Source organism: Sinocyclocheilus rhinocerous, unplaced genomic scaffold (genome assembly GCF_001515625.1).
Source record: "Sinocyclocheilus rhinocerous isolate Xijiao unplaced genomic scaffold, SAMN03320098_v1.1 scaffold241, whole genome shotgun sequence".
In the NCBI taxonomy this organism is placed as follows: domain Eukaryota; kingdom Metazoa; phylum Chordata; class Actinopteri; order Cypriniformes; family Cyprinidae; genus Sinocyclocheilus; species Sinocyclocheilus rhinocerous.
Window position 1 is genome coordinate 1972453 of NW_015659312.1, and position 19169 is coordinate 1991621.

The 19169-nt window shown below is 36.3% G+C and overlaps 2 protein-coding genes across 2 annotated transcripts; both read left to right on the top strand.

The window, feature by feature from the left end:
* The first annotated feature begins 686 nt into the window (after positions 1 to 686).
* Positions 687 to 7630, top strand: LOC107723415 (chemokine-like receptor 1). Its single transcript, XM_016532010.1, has 2 exons — positions 687 to 739; positions 6305 to 7630. The coding sequence occupies exon 2, from the start codon at positions 6318 to 6320 to the stop codon at positions 7446 to 7448; it is 1131 nt and encodes a 376-aa protein (XP_016387496.1). The 5' UTR covers positions 687 to 739; positions 6305 to 6317; the 3' UTR covers positions 7449 to 7630.
* Positions 7631 to 10247: 2617 nt separating this feature from the next.
* LOC107723548 (zinc finger protein 429-like) lies at positions 10248 to 19088 on the top strand. Its single transcript, XM_016532233.1, has 4 exons — positions 10248 to 10259; positions 11001 to 11077; positions 16195 to 16252; positions 16902 to 19088. The coding sequence occupies exon 4, from the start codon at positions 17079 to 17081 to the stop codon at positions 18381 to 18383; it is 1305 nt and encodes a 434-aa protein (XP_016387719.1). The 5' UTR covers positions 10248 to 10259; positions 11001 to 11077; positions 16195 to 16252; positions 16902 to 17078; the 3' UTR covers positions 18384 to 19088.
* Positions 19089 to 19169: the final 81 nt, after the last annotated feature.

Consider the following 19169-nt stretch of genomic DNA (forward strand, 5'->3'; position numbering starts at 1 on the left):
TTAAACGCATTATACTTAATAATAATAATAATTAACATAGGAAAACTTATAGAAGTTTATACAACTCAAGTTTATACAAGGCAATACAAAGATGGCAAATTTAAAACTTGACTTTTATGGTCTGTACATACTCAAGAAGTAGATTAATTCAAGTTTTAGAAAAGCCATGCAGGATAATTATTGATAGGCTATAGGCCTATTAACAGATAGCCTGCAGTAGGTACAACTGAAAGTGTATATTATTTACATAAAGGTGTCGAACACCGTCGTGTGATTCATTCAATATTCCACTTATGAGATCGCCTCACTCGTTTTTCCAAACATAGCCTACTGTTTTTGTCAGGGAATGGTAGTTTGGTAGTACCGCAATCGGGAAACCGCAGTCATTCCAAATGTTGGAAATATTCGGCAAGTTATAACCATAGACTGTATAAGGTTATAACCCGTAGAAGAGGCTTGTCGCCTCCAAAAATGATTAGTCTGACAGTATCAATGCATTGTGGACATAAACACACCGCTTTGGTCAAACCTACAAGAAAATTACTATACAATTGTGATAAATAAGGGAGCATCAACAACAACAACCGAGTAGAACGAGGAGGGTGGTGATGTGACGTCACTCCAAACTGGGATTGAGTTTCCCGACAAGAAACAAGAGAGATTATTGCAGTTTTGCTCTTTCGCGAGTCACAGGTGTGATCGAATTATTTTGTGGAAGTCACTTATTTGGCAACTCTAGGTAAGCAGCATGCTTAATATGATTGTTTTATTGTGAAATGCAACTTTTTAGTGTGATTACATTTTCAAATGTTTACAGTCGTTTAAGCATCTTTCCATAGTTATCAACTCACGTGTCTGTTACAGCAGAGATCAAACCAAAAATTGAGCTCTGTGTATCGTGTCCATTGTACATATAACCGTTTTAATGTTTTAACAATAGCCTGAATAAGTCTAACATTTGCATTTTGGGACAGCCTAGAATTGTCTGGGTACTTTTACTTATATTCTTTCATAAAAAAATCACTTTTGTCATACAAAAACGACACACTCCCTTGATGTCTGCTATACTGCCCATGGAATGAACTGATGTACAAACTGGAGGGGAAAAAAAACAAAAAACTTTTTTAAATATATTTTGCATGAACTCAGTTTAATGCACTGAAGAGACAGATGTCACATGTTCACCATAGAACAGGGGAAATTATGTATTTTAATAGATGGAGAATTCCCATGTGAAATTTTACATGGCTGAGTAGAGAAAATGCTTTCAGATTATGTTCAGAGGCGAGCTTTTCTGTATTGCAAAGCTTCACTTTACTTCTCAAATTCTGGCCTCCAGTGGACAAAAGCAGAACAACATGTGAGTTAGTGAGTTCCTTTTCTTTCTAGATCAGGGCTGCCCAAACTCGGTCCTGGAGGGCTGGTGTCCTGCAGAGTTTAGCTCCAACTTGCCTCAACACGCCTGCCTTTAAGTTTCTAGTATGCCTAGTAAGAGCTTGATTAGCTGGTTCAGGTGTGTTTAATTGGGGTTGGAGCTAAACTCTTCAGGACACTGGCCCTCCAGGACCGAGTTTGGACACCCCTGTTCTAGATCCTCCTGGGACCCAGGCATAGACTTTTGTCCTCTGTAGAGGACATTATATACAGGTTTGATCATAAACACACCTTCTCCTAAAAATGACTGATATTGACAAAATGATCAAATTTAGCATTCTTAGGGAAATATGGTAATATTATGTAATTATCATTTAAATCTGATTCATTTTCAAATTGTTTGTCTTACAAAATAATCTCAGAAAAATGTTATGGGGTTTCAAATTGGAATATGACTTTTTGTTATGAAACAGGGCATAAGTTTCATTCATGTCTTCTGTAGAGGACACCAGGACAAATGGCATGTTAATCAGACATTTTGGGGAAACACAACAAATAGGGAAAGAAATTATAGATCAATATTCCTATGAAATATGACATATTCTTATGAAAATGTTGGCAAGTTATTACTCCCAGTATAACACTTCTTTTTTCATTATGGTTTGCCCCAAGAACACATTAATATGCAAATTAGATGCAATGTAAGGTCCAACAAAACTGTCAAGTCCAAAATATAAAGATGCAATCTCGCACACTATCAATTCTTGCTAAATATTGAAGTTTATTAACAAAAGCAACGTTTCGGTCCACTGTCCTTCATCAGGCATATACATATACTTAAAGTCAAAACATTTTTAAATACACTCCCAACCAATGAGTGACATCGACATGTGGACCAATCACCAACTCATACATCATAAATAACCAGTCCAGGGCTCAAATATCCAATAAAAACACTTTACAATATTACAAACAGATGATATTACACAATTTAAACGCAAAGGTAATCGTTTTTGTAAAATCACAATATCAAAAAATTCAAATCTTGACAGAGTTACAATATCATCCCATTTTGATCAAACAGACACTCAGATATACAATAAGAACACTTTACAACATTACATTAAATAATGCTTCATCATTTAACCCCAAGGGTGAGAAAAGTTTGCAAAGTCCAATCCAAAACAACTCACGTCTTAAAGGCTATCAGTGTCACCACCTCTTGGTGGAACAGACACCTTTTCAATCCCCAAGAAATGTAGGGAGGACACATCATGATTAAAAGAGAGGAAATGTGCAGCAACTGGGTAAGTAATATCTCACTGCTCATATGCTCACTGATCCTTTGTTGCAATTGACCACAAAAGATTGGTTGATCCTCCTGGCCGCCCTATAGTTGTCAGTCCTGTGTCTTGTGTTTTGCTCCCCACGTCTTCCATGACCCAGTTTTCCCATGTCCATTGTTTCCAATTTGATTCCAGGTGTGTCTCGTCTTCCCCTGATTAAGTTGTATATAAAGTGTGTTCTGCCCATTGTTTCCTGTCCGGTATTGAATGTCGTCTCTCCCCGCTACGTGTGTGTTCCTTGTTCCATGGATGTCATTAAAGTCTCTTTGTTCAAAGTATACTCCTCGTCTCCTCGTTCCTCGCTCCGTGCTCCTCACAGTAGCGAATGTGACAATAGTGGCTCAAACCAACTATCTTTTATCTCCTTTATCCCAATATGTGGATTACTTTATTAAACCATTTGTGCAGAAATTACCTTCTTATATTAGAGATTCTACAGATTTCATCAATAAGATCTCTGAGCTACGAAATTTACCTGATACAGTGTTGTTGTTAACTCTAGATATATCGAGTCTGTACACCAACATTACACATGAAAAGGGACTGAATGCTTTGAGATACTATCTTGCAGAAAGTGGTGAGGCTTCTTCTCCACCTTCGGACTACTTAGTCGAGTACAATTGTTTATGTCTTAAAGTACAATTATTTTAACTTTGACAATGACTTCTATCTTCAAGTGAGTGGTACGGTGATGGGTTAGATTTTTGCCCCAAATTAATGCAAACTTATTCATGGGCCATTTTGAACATTGCTATATTTACAATCGTGATGCTAGTCCGTTTTATTCCCGTATAAGGAAATGGTATAGATATATCGATGACATATTCTGTATTTCTTTGGGAGACCTAGATGAGGCTCATGAGTTTGTGACTGTTTTGAATACTTTAGTAGAGGAACTAGAATTTTCTCTTGTAGTGAGCCCTTTTAAAGGTGTATAAATATGAAGTAAATTTGATAACCACTTTGTATACTAACGAAACTGATCGTAATACTCTTTTACTAGATATGAGTTTCCATCCTTCCTCTTTGAAAAGGGGTTTACCCAAGAGTCAGTTCTATAGACTAAGAAGGATTTGCCATAGATATATCGATGACATATTCTGTATTTCTTTGGGAGACCTAGATGAGGCTCATGAGTTTGTGACTGTTTTGAATACTTTAGTAGAGGAACTAGAATTTTCTCTTGAAGTGAGCCCTTCTAAAGGTGTATAAATATGAAGTAAATTTGATAACCACTTTGTATACTAATGAAACTGATCGTAATACTCTTTTACTAGATATGAGTTTCCATCCTTCCTCTTTGAAAAGGGGTTTACCCAAGAGTCAGTTCTATAGACTAAGAAGGATTTGCCATAGATATATCGATGACATATTCTGTATTTCTTTGGGAGACCTAGATGAGGCTCATGAGTTTGTGACTGTTTTGAATACTTTAGTAGAGGAACTAGAATTTTCTCTTGAAGTGAGCCCTTCTAAAGGTGTATAAATATGAAGTAAATTTGATAACCACTTTGTATACTAATGAAACTGATCTTAATACTCTTTTACTAGATATGAGTTTCCATCCTTCCTCTTTGAAAAGGGGTTTACCCAAGAGTCAGTTCTATAGACTAAGAAGGATTTGCCATTCAGATTCTGATTTTGTTGAAAAGTCGGGGATTATGAAAAAGAAATTCTTGGATAGAGGATATGCACAAAATGGGTTAATGATGCTTTTGATACTTTTCGAAAACCACGTACAGAGTTGTTAAACAAGAAGATAAAATGTACAAAAAAACATTCATTTACCTTTATTACTACTTATTCATAAACATCTTATCAGATAAGAAATATTTTTAAAAAACATTGGCATTTGTTATCTTCGGAAGTTCGGACCCCGAGTTGAGTCATCTTTTCCAACACCCTCCGATGATTGTGTATAAACGTTACAGAAACTTAAGAGATCTTCTGGTGCATGCCCGTTTTCAGAGTGCTGCTCCTCTTACACCTCAAATTTTATTGAGTCCTATACAGAATGGAAATTATCATTGTAGTAATTGTGCACAGTTTAACAATACATTTAAAACTGCTGTTTTCTGTCATCCAAGAACAGGTCGAAAATATAAAATTAACTCTGTTATTACGTGTGTTTCTACCCATGTTGTTTACCTTATTCGATGTCCATGTGGTCTGTGTTATGTGGGAAAAACATCTCGTCAATTGAAACAAAGGATCAGTGAGCATAAGAGCTCCATTAGGAGAAAATATATTACTTACCTAGTTGCTGCGCTTTTCCTCTCTTTTAATCATGATGTGTCCTCCCTACGTTTCTTGGGGATTGAAAAGGTGTCTGTTCCACCAAGAGGTGGTGCCATTGATAGCCTTTTATTAAGACGTGAGTTGTTTTGGATTGTGACTTTTGCTAACTTTATCACCTTTGGGGTTAAATGATGAAGCATTATTTAATGTAATGTTGTAAAGTGTTCTTATTGTATATCTGAGTGTTTGTTTGATCAAGATGGGATGATATTGTAACTCTGTCAAGATTTGAATTTTTTGATATTGTGATTTTACAAAAACGATTACCTTTGCGTTTAAATTGTGTAATATCATCTGTTTGTAATATTGTAAAGTGTTTTTATTGGATATTTGAGCCCTGGACTGGTTATTTATGATGTATGAGTTGGTGATTGGTCCACATGTCGATGTCACTCATTGGTTGGGAGTGTATTTAAAAATGTTTTGACTTTAATAGTATGTATATGCCTGATGAAGGACAGTGGACCGAAACGTTGCTTTTGTTAATAAACTTCAATATTTAGCAAGAATTGATAGTGTGCGGGATTGCATCTTTATACAAAGTTTGGTTAAAAATAGCCTGAAACCTAAAAACTGATTGGTGAATAAAACAACAACAACATTGTTTTGCCTTTACATGCCTTTTCATATCTGTTTATTTTTTTGAATAACTTAGTCCTGGCGTCCTCTACAAAGGACATAGAATAAAATATATATATAAAAAAATATATATATATTTCCATTTGAAAGTGAAAGTGAAAGTGACGTGACATGTGGCCAAGTATGGTGACCCATACTTGGAATTAGTGCTCTGCATTTACCCATCCAAAGTGCACACACACAGCAGTGAACACACACACACCGTGAACACACACCCGGAGCTTATACAAAGTTTGGTTAAAAATAGCCTGAAACCTAAAAACTGATTGGTGAATAAAACAACAACAACATTGTTTTGCCTTTACATGCCTTTTCATATCTGTTTATTTTTTTGAATAACTTAGTCCTGGCGTCCTCTACAAAGGACATAGAATAAAATATATTTAAAAAAAAAAAAATTTTCCATTTGAAAGTGAAAGTGAAAGTGACGTGACATGTGGCCAAGTATGGTGACCCATACTTGGAATTAGTGCTCTGCATTTACCCATCCAAAGTGCACACACACAGCAGTGAACACACACACACCGTGAACACACACCCGGAGCAGTGGGCCCTGGTGTTTTTTTATGCTAAAAAAGTCTAGGTCTAGGTATATCTTGACTGCTTATAATTAACTACTAAATACCATATTTGTTCTGTCAACCTAGGTTTGAAGATACAATGATGGATCCATACAATTTTACAAAAAGTCCTCTCAATTACAACTCATCCGAGTATGAAGATGACTATGATGATGATGATTATGATGAGAATACAGATCTCAGGAAATCTCTTAACATCATGTCACTCATAGTCTACAGTCTGGCTTTTGTACTTGGAGTGGTGGGCAATGGCATTGTCATTTGGGTTACTGGATTCAAAATGAAAAGGACGGTCAACACGGTCTGGTTTCTGAACCTTGCTGTAGCAGACTTCCTCTTCACAGCCTTCCTCCCTCTCAGCGTGGCTTATACGGCTATGGGCTTCCACTGGCCTTTTGGCCAGTTCATGTGCAAATTCAACAGCACTCTCAGTTTCCTCAACATGTTTGCCAGTGTGTACATCCTGGTTGTGATCAGTGTTGACCGCTGTGTGTCTGTGGTGCGTCCGATCTGGGCACAGAACCATCGGAATGTGAGCCGAGCTTCTGTGGTGAGCTTTGGAGTTTGGTTATTCGCCCTGGTGCTGAGCTCACCCTACTTTGTCTTCAAGGACACTGCACCCGACCACAGCAACTCAAACATAATCAACTGCTTCAACAACTTTGCATTCTCCGATGACTATGAAACACCAGAGGTGGTGGAGCTCCGTATTCTACGGCATCGTGCCATGATCATTACCCGTTTCATCATAGGCTTTGTGGTGCCTTTTGTGATCATCGTCTCTTGCTATGTGGTCATCATCCATCGTCTCCAAAGAAACCATTCCATGTCTGGCCGAACTGGACGTCCCTTCAAGATCATTGCTGCTGTGATCACCGCCTTCTTCATTTGTTGGGCTCCTTACCATATCCTGGTGCTCATTGAGATGGTAAACCACATGAGAGTGAAATACAGCTCCACCCTGCAATATGTCACCACTGTTGGACTTCCCATTGCGACCAGTTTGGCTTTCTTAAACAGCTGCCTGAACCCATTGTTGTATGTTTTCATGGGACAAGACTTTAAAGACAAGGTACGCAAGTCAATCCTGAAGGTTTTGGAAACTGCTTTCACAGAGGAAGTTTCACGCACAAATACCTGCACAAATTCAATGCCCACTTTTCGTAACAAAGAGAACGGGAGCAAGTCTTTCTCTGATGCAGAAGTATAACAGTATAACATAAATGAAGCACTTTTTCTAAAGAAGGACTTTACAAAGTGTCTCATGTGGATCTAATGCCATCATTAATAAAAGTGAGACACATTAACCTGAAGAACTGGACCAAAAGAAATTCAGTTAGTTTGAAGCTTTACATTAAAACTGCCTTGCTCTTATGGGGAAATGCTTATGTGATGCAGAATTATTATATACATGTGTGTGTGTGTGTGTGTGTGTGTGTGTGTAAGAGAGAGAGATTTAATGATGAATAAAAATTGCTATTGTAAGCATATATGATAATGAATTTTTTACATGTATTAGCTTGTCTTTACTGTATAACTATTGTCTGCACATACATTTTTATAAAATATCTTTTATTTCATATAAAATAGTATTAAATTTGTTGATGTTTTTCAAAGATTAAGCAAAAAGCTGAAGCTAAATAAACTTATTAATTAAGCCTCTTACTCTGGTCTCATTGTGGTCTTAATTTAGATATAATCAAAAACTGAACACTAATACAAGAGAATATTTAGTTTTTTTTAACATATTCTTTTTCAAATGTGAAAATGACATGAATCATTTTAGATATTTAATAATGTAATGTGTGTAATGCATGTTGTTTCTATTCAACTAAATTACACTAAGTGTCTAAAGAGGACAGTTCACTGAATTATTCAAAGAATCTATGGATTTCTTCCAAGACTGTATTGTACAAAAATTGTAAAACCACAAAAAGCCTTGTAATACACTTTACAGAAATTTAAATCTTGTATGTACATATTTTTTGCAGTGTTAAATCTAGTTGTGTAATATAGTAATGTAAAGTGCAGTCAAAACAAATGCAAGAATGTTAAATGCAACAATGCTTTTTGTTGAAGAATAGGAGATATTGCTGTTTCAGTTTCCAACTAAGGCAAAGTAGATTTAATCATACTTAGTTGGTAACATGAAAAATGAAAGTTGGTTTTATCTTAAATATTAACCCTCTCGTAAGAGATTCATGAAAGATGATGGTCCATTCAGTTTCAGTTTTTGAAATGGGTAACAGATTCTGATTGTATTGCTATATTCAGGAACAATGAAAGAAAGGCCAGCCTTGAGATTGTGAGAACCAATTAGATTTGCACCATGTCTACAACACTTGTTTGCAGTGTAAACACATAGTAGGAAGAAAGAACTTTTAACTGAGAATTCAGTGAAAAAGTTCACACTTAAGGCAATCCATTAATCCATCAACTGAATAAAATGTCATATTATATTGTTTATGATAAATAAAAAAAATTGATTGAAACTGAGTTTGTGGTATAGTGTACCATAATGTATACATTTATTGTCTCCACCTGTAGCCCATTGATTTATTATTTTTGTATGCCCAAAACTAAATTATCCCTCAGGATTAAATTGCCAGGCGGTAAATAATATAAAAACCACATGTATGTATTTTATCACATAATTAAAATCTGAACCTTCATTGCAGCACTTACTTTGCTGAACTATACAGACACAGAGAACTGGGCAGGGACATTTTGTCTTTAACACTGGTGACCCAAGAGAGGAGTGCTATGACTCTGTAATGACTTGAATTACACCATTACACAATCACACCATCAATACTGCAAACTGTTTGACCAGTTAAACAGACCCTCAAAATCCTGATCCTGCTGCTTTGATGAAGTTAGGATATTATCTCATCGCTAAAAGCTATGTACTGTAACTACAGGTCTAGCAGATGACAGTAATCCACCTACCAGGGTTTTTTGTTTGTTTGTTTTTTCAGTTTAACTCTATGGGAAGAATGGGTGGAAACGTTTATGTCTTAACTAGCTCATTTCAAATGGTTCTGCTGTATTAAAAATCTATTAAATATTTCATGTAATCTCAAAAAATGTTGTCATAAATCTGCATAATTACACAATACTTTTCTTTCAGCTGTTTTGCAAATAATTTTGAATGAACCCTTACGAAAATTAATGGTTTTATTATAGTAATTTATTATAGTAAAAGTGTACTATAACCTAGGTTTTTTGGCGTATTGATTATCATTTGCATAACCACAGTTTTACTACAAATACCATGGTTAAACTATGGTTTGTGTAGCAAAATCATGGTTAATTTGTGGTTACCATGGTTTAACTACAGCAGCATGGATTTATTTGTAGTAAAACCATGGTTCATTTTCAAAAGGGAAGTATTGCATGACACATTGTAAGGTAAAACAGCTTCCCATAATAGATCATATTTTATTCTTCCAAAAATTATTTTATGACAACTACCCTCCTACACGGCACAGCACATGCAAGATAAAGTAAACTGTGGGTTTAAATAAAAAAGCCTCACATTACAAAATCGTCTTACAATGTTCCAGTTCCAGCACAGACAAATGTATATAATACATAATGCAGTGCCAAATTATCTCAAAGCAACAGATTTAGATAACATGATTTAAGTAGTACATGCATGTACCAAATATCAAATGAATTAAAAACAATTATTTATAGATTGTCCACCCCCTTTCGGTGTTCCCATTAGCAGGTCATCTCCGCTCCAGTCCTGTGGGTGGCGTTAAAGCAGCAAAGCACATCTCACACGAAGAAGAATGCCAAAAGGAAGCTTTCGTTTTTCTTTTCTACCTCCTTCTTTTCTCGAGGATTTATAGTTGTTTGAGATAAACCACAACTAGTTCAGTTGACTGGTCAAAACCAATGTACGATAAACGTTGAATTCGCAAGACATTGCACTACATCTACGCACTAAACAGGAAGGAGACGGAAAGTTGCTACCCGCGTTTGAGCCTCTTCAGAAGTGACATCTATCGACAAGGTAATTCGCGGATACATGTGCCTGTTTTCATTTGTACATACTGTGTTATGAAAGCATGGCTTTTTTTGTTCTATATCCCGCACACATAACCGGTTGGGTTTTACTTACGTATCGTAACAAGTGTGTAATCTACTAGTAAGTCAACTTTGCTAACGTAGCGTGTTGTTTAGGCTTGTAATGTGGGATTACTAATGTAATGGTGTTGCGTTTTATTTGGCTTGAGCTGTAAATTTTCCCATAATCTTCCTGTTGTAATAGATGTGTACATTTACCGCCAGTATACCTTTATTGTATTTGTGGTTGCTATTGTTTTTAAGGACACCATTACATGACTTCCTTTGAGATCGAAAAGCAGCCTGTTTTGGTCGCTGGACTCGTTAAGATACCACGATGCCTTAACCCTTTAAATGTCAGGAACCTAAAAATACCTCAACAAATTACTTTTTGCTACTCAATACTCAATTGAGCTTATAGCTCTTAAGATAAAATATTTATGAAGTTTCACGTTTTGTAAGCTGCTTTGAATAAAATAGTCTGCTGAATTAATAAATGTAATGATAATGTAGTTTCACCATTGTTGTGTAACCATCATTGCTTTTAGTCCTTTATGGGATTAATTCTGCGCTACTATGTTGTGTTTTTGTCTGTGCATGAAATTCTTTTCTTTCTTTTTTTTAAATTGTCAATACAGTAAGGAAATGTACCAGACACTGTTGTTTTCTTATCTTTGTCACTCTTTAGACATACTGGGTGATTTCTAGGGTTTGCCCTGGCTGCGGTAAAGGAAGAGTAATCACAATTAAAACATCAGGTTTGCGGTGAGTAAAACTTGATTTCCTGTTTTGTACACTTGTATAGTACCATTTTTATGTGGAAAATTTTTTGTTTTCCATTGCACCTGGGGAACTCATACCACATTCCTCACACATTCAAGTCAGAAACACAAATAAGTAGCCTAAACAAAGCAAAAATATTATTTTGTGAGCAAACCCAAATAACTACATCTGAATTAAAAATGAATCTCTTATTTATGCATGGTATTACAACTAACTGTTACATGAAGCAAACTGTAAAAGTTGAGTAATTAACACTACAACTTTCACTACAGACTTGCTTTCCTCTCCCTGATGTCTCAATAGATTATAGATTGATTGTATTATATTGTAGTTAGTGCTGTCAAAATTAGCTTGTTAATGCAGGCGATTAGTATTTTCAGGTTAACGCGTTAAAAATATTTAACACAGTTAACGCGGGGGCGGAGCTAGGGTGGGCCACACCACTCACAACTGCTGCTTCTGTCTTTAAGACCACATCAAAGGGGAGACTTTTCAGACGCGCACTCCAACTTCACCTCAGCGCCAGACGCTAGTCAAATGAGCACGGAAAAGGTACAGGTGATGAGGGAGCTTCAGTAGAACAACAGTGAAGCGGTCAGATGAGATGTTGTCAGGCCTAGGGCTGGGTATCATTCAAAAAATTTCGATACGATACCGATACCTTGACTTCGATACTGGTTCCTGAACGATACTTTTTTCGATACCAATTTTATGAAATCCATTTTAACAATATTACATTACCTCAAAAAACGTTTGGGTTTTATTTTTTCAGCTTATTGACTTTTTTTTCAGACTCAAAGACTGATCTCCTGAGCCATTGCACAAAGGAACAAAATGTAACCAACACAATAAATCAGTGCACACAGTTTTAATAAAGTTCAAATAGTTTTCAGTTTCCACATTTTTTAGGCTACATTTACACTAGTGCGATTTTGTTTAAAAACGTATAGCTTAGACAGAATCATAATTTCTATTCATTTTCCGTTGATTTACTGATGAGCATTAGCTGCTTCCAGCGCTGTCTGCCTATGTTTTCTCTTCTGCAATCACTGTTCTGACTCAGAGGAACTCATTCACTGCTCATGTGTCAATCATATTACGCGTTCATAACCCACCCTTTCTCTGATTGCGAACGTCCATTTCACTTCCACATTCAATTCTGTACATAAGAAACCCAGGAAAACATTTCCACGGATGAAACATGAAGCTCATAAACTTAGGGATGGGCGATATCTTATCGTTTGCGATATACCGGTAAAAATTCTCCACACGATAAGAATTTGTCTTCCCGCGATAATAACGATAAGGTCTAGTTGTTGACATATATTTCTGTGTACGACTGCACTGGATACTTCTTCCTGGAGCATTACTTCTACTATGCATATGTGGAGTTTCTGCGCAAGGGCACCCTCCGGCTTCCAGTATGAATTAAACCGTCATTACATTACGTGTGTACTCAGTAATGCTAACACCCTATTTTGGGTAAAAATAGGAAAGATAATACTTTTCTTTAAAGAAACAGGATTCCCTAAATTATTGTCATTGATATCGTTATCGTAATAAATATCAGAAATTATCGTGATTTATTTTTAAGCCCATATCGCCCATCCCTATCGTAAACACGCGATTATTACAGTATATGATTTGTATGTGATTTTCATGAGATTCTGCCTGTGCTCATAATAATACAGGGTGTTTACATGAGAAATGCTAAGCAGGTGTAGCGATTAGCTTGATATAAAAGGCTACAAATAGCATATTTCAGCAACATTATATGGCCAAAACACACATTAGATCGGAATCGGAAGTTATTACAAACACTCAATGGTGGTTTAAAGTGAGTTTTGAGTAAAAGCGTAGTATAAATCTTATAAATTAGCTTATGTAGCATGATGCTGCAGTGTGCATGAATGGTCACGTAACATGCGTTTTCGGTCGTGTAGTGTGGATGGAGATCTTTTCTGAAACGCTGTGAAAACGCCAGTATGGACAAGGATCGTTTTCATTTTAAAACACTGTTTTTAAACGAAAACGCACTAGTGTAAACGTAGCCTTTCATCTATGGGTAGCCTTGTTTATCATTTCATATAAAAAGTGCAAAAGACAATACAAGCACTACTAATTGTTTAAAATTCGCTTGCTTGTGTAAATACGAACAAATGATAAGCTTATACTCTATTATGGTTAAATTTTGCAATTGATCCGCGGATCACATGCGGGCCGAACCCTGGGGCTTGGTCCGTACGGATCACGGATCAACTACGATCCGTTTAACCACTACTCAGTTTGGATCGCAGGTGGATTTCCCTCACTATATGAGCGAGTGTCGCCGGCATTTCCAGTTTTATGTGAACAAAACTGGATGCTCTCCCTCTCTCTCAAATATTACAAGTGTGTGTTATGCAGTGGTTACCGACCGGCAGAAACATAAATCTGCACCTATGGCATGGACGACGAAACAAAACCTTGTCAGAGCCGTAATGAGGCAAAGAAGTGTGCCGTGTGTGTGCTTGCCGCGCGTCTACATTTGAAATGGCATTGATAAGCAGTTAAATGTGTTGGTTTACACACAAAGAAAAGTGTAAGATTTTAATTAGTCCAAGAATAAAACGATTCATTTACTTAAAGGGATAGTTCAGATTTAGTAATTCTGTCATTAATTACTCACCCTCATGTCGTTCTAAACCCGTAAGACCTCCGTTCATCTTCGGAACAGAAATTAAGATATTTTTGATAGAATCTGAGAGCTCTCTGACCCTCCATAGACAGCAAGGGTCCTTACACGATCAAGGTCCAGAAATGTAGCAAGGACATTGGTAAAATCAGGGTGGCCTTAAAAAGTCTTAGAATGGCTTAAATAAAGTTTTCCTAAAATAAGGCCTTAAAAAGTCTTAAAATGTCTTAAATTCAGATTCAGTAGGTCTTAAATATTTTTGGTCACATTACCACAAAAATGTCTCCAGTCTAACGGACCCAGTGAGTGTCCATCAAGAGTACTTTTTCCCCCCGCTGTAGTTACCGCGTCATCAGAGAGAATTGCGGTTACAGAATACAGTCGAACACCAGTTGGCTGTCCAGCCTCCGAACTACTTTAAATGGGTTAATGCAAGTTTACTGAAAAATGGCTTGAGAATTGTACTTGCCCGACAGGACTAATAGATAATCCATGTGAAATCAGGGCTTCAACCGTAATTTTACGAAGCTACAAGAATACTTTTTTGAGCTTTTTTTGATTTACAGAACTTTTTGTGCCGTTTTCTAACAATTTGGACTTGAATAAAGAGAGAAAACTTGCACTTAACCTTTTCACAGGTATTTTGTTTTCATAGTTAGACAGATATTGTGATGTATCATTATAGGATTGTCTAGCAATATATCGATTATCGCAGAATTGTTGTATCGTGATATTATCATACCGTGAGCCATGTATCATGATTCGTATCGTATCATGAGGTAACCTGCGATTCCCACCCCTAGTGGATTGGTGGATGCCATTGAACAAATATTAAAAACATACTTGTCTTTGTTGTTTCTACATTAATTTGAAGATTGAATGTGAAATTATTGCAATATAAAAGTATATTTAAAACCTTTAATGTTAGGTGAAATTAATAGCGATTAATTTCAGAAAAAATGTGCTATTTAATTAGTTTTTTTTTTTTATCGATTGCCAGCACTAATTGTATTGTTTCTGCAATGTGTCAAATTGCCACGCAACGTCCAGCATCACAACTCGGCAACTAGTGCATGATCTAGAATTCAGTTTCCCACTTAAATATGCCTATGTACTTAAAATGTGTTAACAAGTAAATAAGCACATTGCATTGCATTGCAATTGCAATTCATTGCAAATAAGCACAAGCACTGTTGAAATCTGCCTTTGCAAATATTTTACTACTAGTCAGAATTATTTTTTTTCTCTATTGTCTCCATTTCCCCCTTATCTTAAAAAGGGATTTAATGCTTTAATGATTTATGTTGTGTAGTGCAGAATAGAAACGAAGGTTGATCGAGAAACTTTTTCTCGCAGGCAAAAGTGTGAATATTTACTTAATTTTTTATGCAAACAGCTTGTTAATTGCTATCCTGCATTTATTTACACTTACCTACATCAGTTTGCTTCAACATTTATTTACCATCTTTTACATGATGTTGTCCTTGCAATAAATTCATTTTTAATAAATAAAAAATGTAATTGTAAAATGAATTACATTTAAATATATATATATATATATATATATTCTGTTTATTGTGCTATCAGAAAGAATGTGTAAGTGTTGGATTCAGTAATTTATATTTTTTTATCATTTATATAACACTGAAAATTACTGAAAAACATACTGAAATAGAAATTGTGTTGCTTTCACTACATGGAATACTGTTATAAAGATTTAAAAAAGTTTTAATGTGCCAAGTTAGAAATTTCCCTGCATAATTTACAGTATTATCTGAGAGAGAGTTTTTTGTAAATAAAATGAACATTATTATTAAAATGTACTCAAATTACTCCTAATTGGAGCTTGTGAGTCAGTTTCACAACAATTTGGAAAATCTATATCTATACCTAGCCCCAACACAAATACCACAATGGTAGTACATAGGGCTCATTTAGGTAATGTAGATGTTGCTCTAATAGAAATTTGCTTTCACTACATGGAATACTGTTATAAAGATTAAAAAAAGTTTTAATGTGCCAAGTTAGAAATTTCCCTGCATAATTTACAGTATTATCTGAGAGAGAGTTTTTTTGTAAATAAAATGAACATTATTATTAAAATGTACTCAAATTACTCCTAATTGGAGCTTGTGAGTCAGTTTCACAACAATTTGGAAAATCTATATCTATACCTAGCCCCAACACAAATACCACAATGGTAGTACATAGGGCTCATTTAGGTAATGTAGATGTTGCTCTAATAACTGCCCTGGGCTGCATTTCCCAGAAATATCATAAGCCTAAGTGGATTGTTTAACGGTATGTATTATGAATTATGAAAAAGCTAAACATTTTAATTATGCAAAGATACATCACTTGCAACAAAATTTATTTGTGTCTTACATTTCCTCTCCTTTCTTTTTTTTCCTTTTTTTTTTTACAGATGGCAATATCTGAATTGTGGCCCAGCACCTCAAACAAGGCAGGCCATATATAACGAGGTTTACATCATTGTATTATGCTCAAATGTCACATTTTCCTACGGAGTTGGGGGAATTGTTGATTGATTTTATAATCAAAGACTTTTAAGGATAGATTTTTAATTATTTTTGGAATTTTCTATTTTATTGAGCTTGGTAGAGTTGCCATTTAAGAAATATTGTTACCAGTTTTGGCTTTTTATTAAATGTATATAGAAACTTAGCCTTGTTTTATAGCAACTGACGTGAGATTGGACTTTATTTCCTGGAAAATAATTCCAGTAGTCGTTGATGTATTTTTTTTAAACATCTCACATAATATATCATGTTCCCTGTTTCCTAAACGATTGAACTTTATACCTCAAAAGAGGCTACATTTGGCTTTGTCATGATGGCTTATTCAATGGACTCTATACAAGAGTTAAGTGGAGGAGATGCCTTCATCTGCACAGAGTGTGGTGAAGGGTTTAGTCAGTACCCAAAACTAGTCGAACACATGGCCATTCATGGACTTACTGAGATATTTTCCTCTGATGGTTTAAGCATTAGTAATGGTAGTTGTATCAACACCTCTATTGAGGTTGCTCTCCATGAAAACGGAATGCTCACTGTTGTTGATCGATCTGTGTTGTCTAACTTTACTTTCTTGTTTGGAAAACCTTCATCCAAGTCATTATGGTGCCAACCCCCTAATCAAGAAGCCTCGACTTCATCTAAGATACCAGAGAAGGAGTATACTCCGTTTAAGTGTGAAAGATGTGAACAAGTGTTCAAAACCCCAAAGAGCTTACAACTGCATCAGCAGTACCGTGCCCTTGAGAAGGGGTTCAAATGCACTCTTTGCTGCATGGTGTTTAATGACCGGGAAAGTCTGCAGAGCCACCTTCAAACCCATGCTCATGAACGCTTTTATAGTTGTGGACACTGTGGAAAGCGATTCTTAAGACAAGAGACCATACTGTCACATCAAAAACAGTGGCATAGATCTGTTGGTTCCAAGACTTTGAGTAGATCTGAGGAAAATCGAGGAAATAATATGGACAGGTCTTATCCTTGCAAAATTTGCGGCTTGAGCTTCTTTTGGTTGTCTGACTTGCAAAGCCACCTAAACAGTCATTCTCGCATCAGCAGGCCATCTAGTGATGTAACACAAAAACAGGAAATGCTCGGGGAAGAAGAAAGTAAGAAAAATGTCAGTAATTCACTCAATGAGCCATGTCGGTGTGGCCTGTGTGGGGAACATTTCAACCAAATTTCAGATTTAAGAGCGCATCATAAAACACAGCATCCAGATGAGGTTGAAGTAAAGGACTCTTCAGGTTTACCGGCTAAGATGAAACGGCAGTACCATAGTGTAATGCGACAAATGGTTACTAAACCGCAAAAGCAGCGAGTTGATCCACTAAGGTCAAGCATAAGAGGAAGGCCTAGAGGAGTGAGCAGAGCCAATTTTAGTGGTAAAATATTTTCCTGCAAACTCTGCCATCATGTGTTTTTACACTCAAGCAGTCTTTCTCGTCATATGCGTTACCATAAGGGAACTCTGCATGCCTGTGTTTACTGTGGAAGACACTTTCCACAAAGATGTGATGTCACAAGGCATGTGGCCATGTACCACAGTTCAGCGCTTCAACCTAAGGCTCCTGGGGAGTCAGAGACAGAACATGAGGTTAAAAACCATGAACAGGAACCTGTGAAAGCATCAACACAAACAAAAAGTGATAGTAAACAAGAAGAACTTGAAGAAGAAAATCAGCCTGCATCCAAGACAGATGACCTGTTACTTGGTTCTCCTTATAAGGGAACTTACAAAACAAGGATGAAATACAAATGCAAAGAATGTTGTAGAGTCTTTGGGCTACTTAGTGTTTATCGGCGACACATGTATTACCACAAGCGAAGTCCCTGCAAGGTTCTGCTCAGTTGCCCTCTCTGTCCAAGCCGCTTCACGTTCCTCTCTGCTTTAGATCGCCATCTTGAATATCATCATAAAGGAGACTCTAAGAATGATGGCACAAAACCTCCTGAGACTAATATAGTTGATTCCAAAAGTCAGCAAGGAGAAGCTGATGCTGAAAAGCCTAATAAAAATGCTGATAATGGCATGTCGTTGGAAATAGTAAATGAATCCACTGAATGTTCTCAGACCTAGAGATCCACAAAATGGCCAAAAGTATATGGACACCCTTATGTAATGAACAGGTTTGGCTATTCCAGCAATTTCAGTGAAGACAAATATAAATGCTCAACTATAAAATGAAATATTATGTGCTTTCAATTTTGTCTCAACAGCGAGGACCCTTTTTCTATTCCAGCAGGGCAATGACCCTGTGCACAAAGCAATGCTCTACTGTTTCCCGTGTTGAAGAAAGTGAATGACATGCACAAATCCACTACTGAGCACATTTGGGATGGATTGGGAATGCAGACTGTGAGCCAGAATTTTTTTGCTTGATGTTATTGCCTGACCTTCTTGATGCTCTTGTGTCTGAAGCAAGTCCCTGCAACAGTCTTCCATTCCAGAAGAGTGGAGTTTTGTTATAGCTGCAAAAGGAGTGATTAATGTCATACTTTTGAAAATAAATGGTTGACAAGAGCATCAGAGCATCATTTACCCCAAAGGCATTTAGGTCTTCATGCAAACTGGCACTGTTCTTTTGGAAAAGAAAAGGGCCCTCCCCACATAGTTGCAACAAAGTTGGAAGCACAGAATACTCAAGTAGATCATTGAATAGTATGGTGTTAAGATTACAATTCTGACCGGAATGCCTGGAGAAAAGCCTTTCTAATAACTGATCATTAGAGGAGAGTGTCCACAATGAAGATATAATGTATATCAAAATGTTCAGAATGCTCAGTTATACACTCTAAAAAATACTGGGTTGTTTCAACCCAACTTTGGGTCAAATATGGACTAACCCAACTTTTGGGTTAAAAC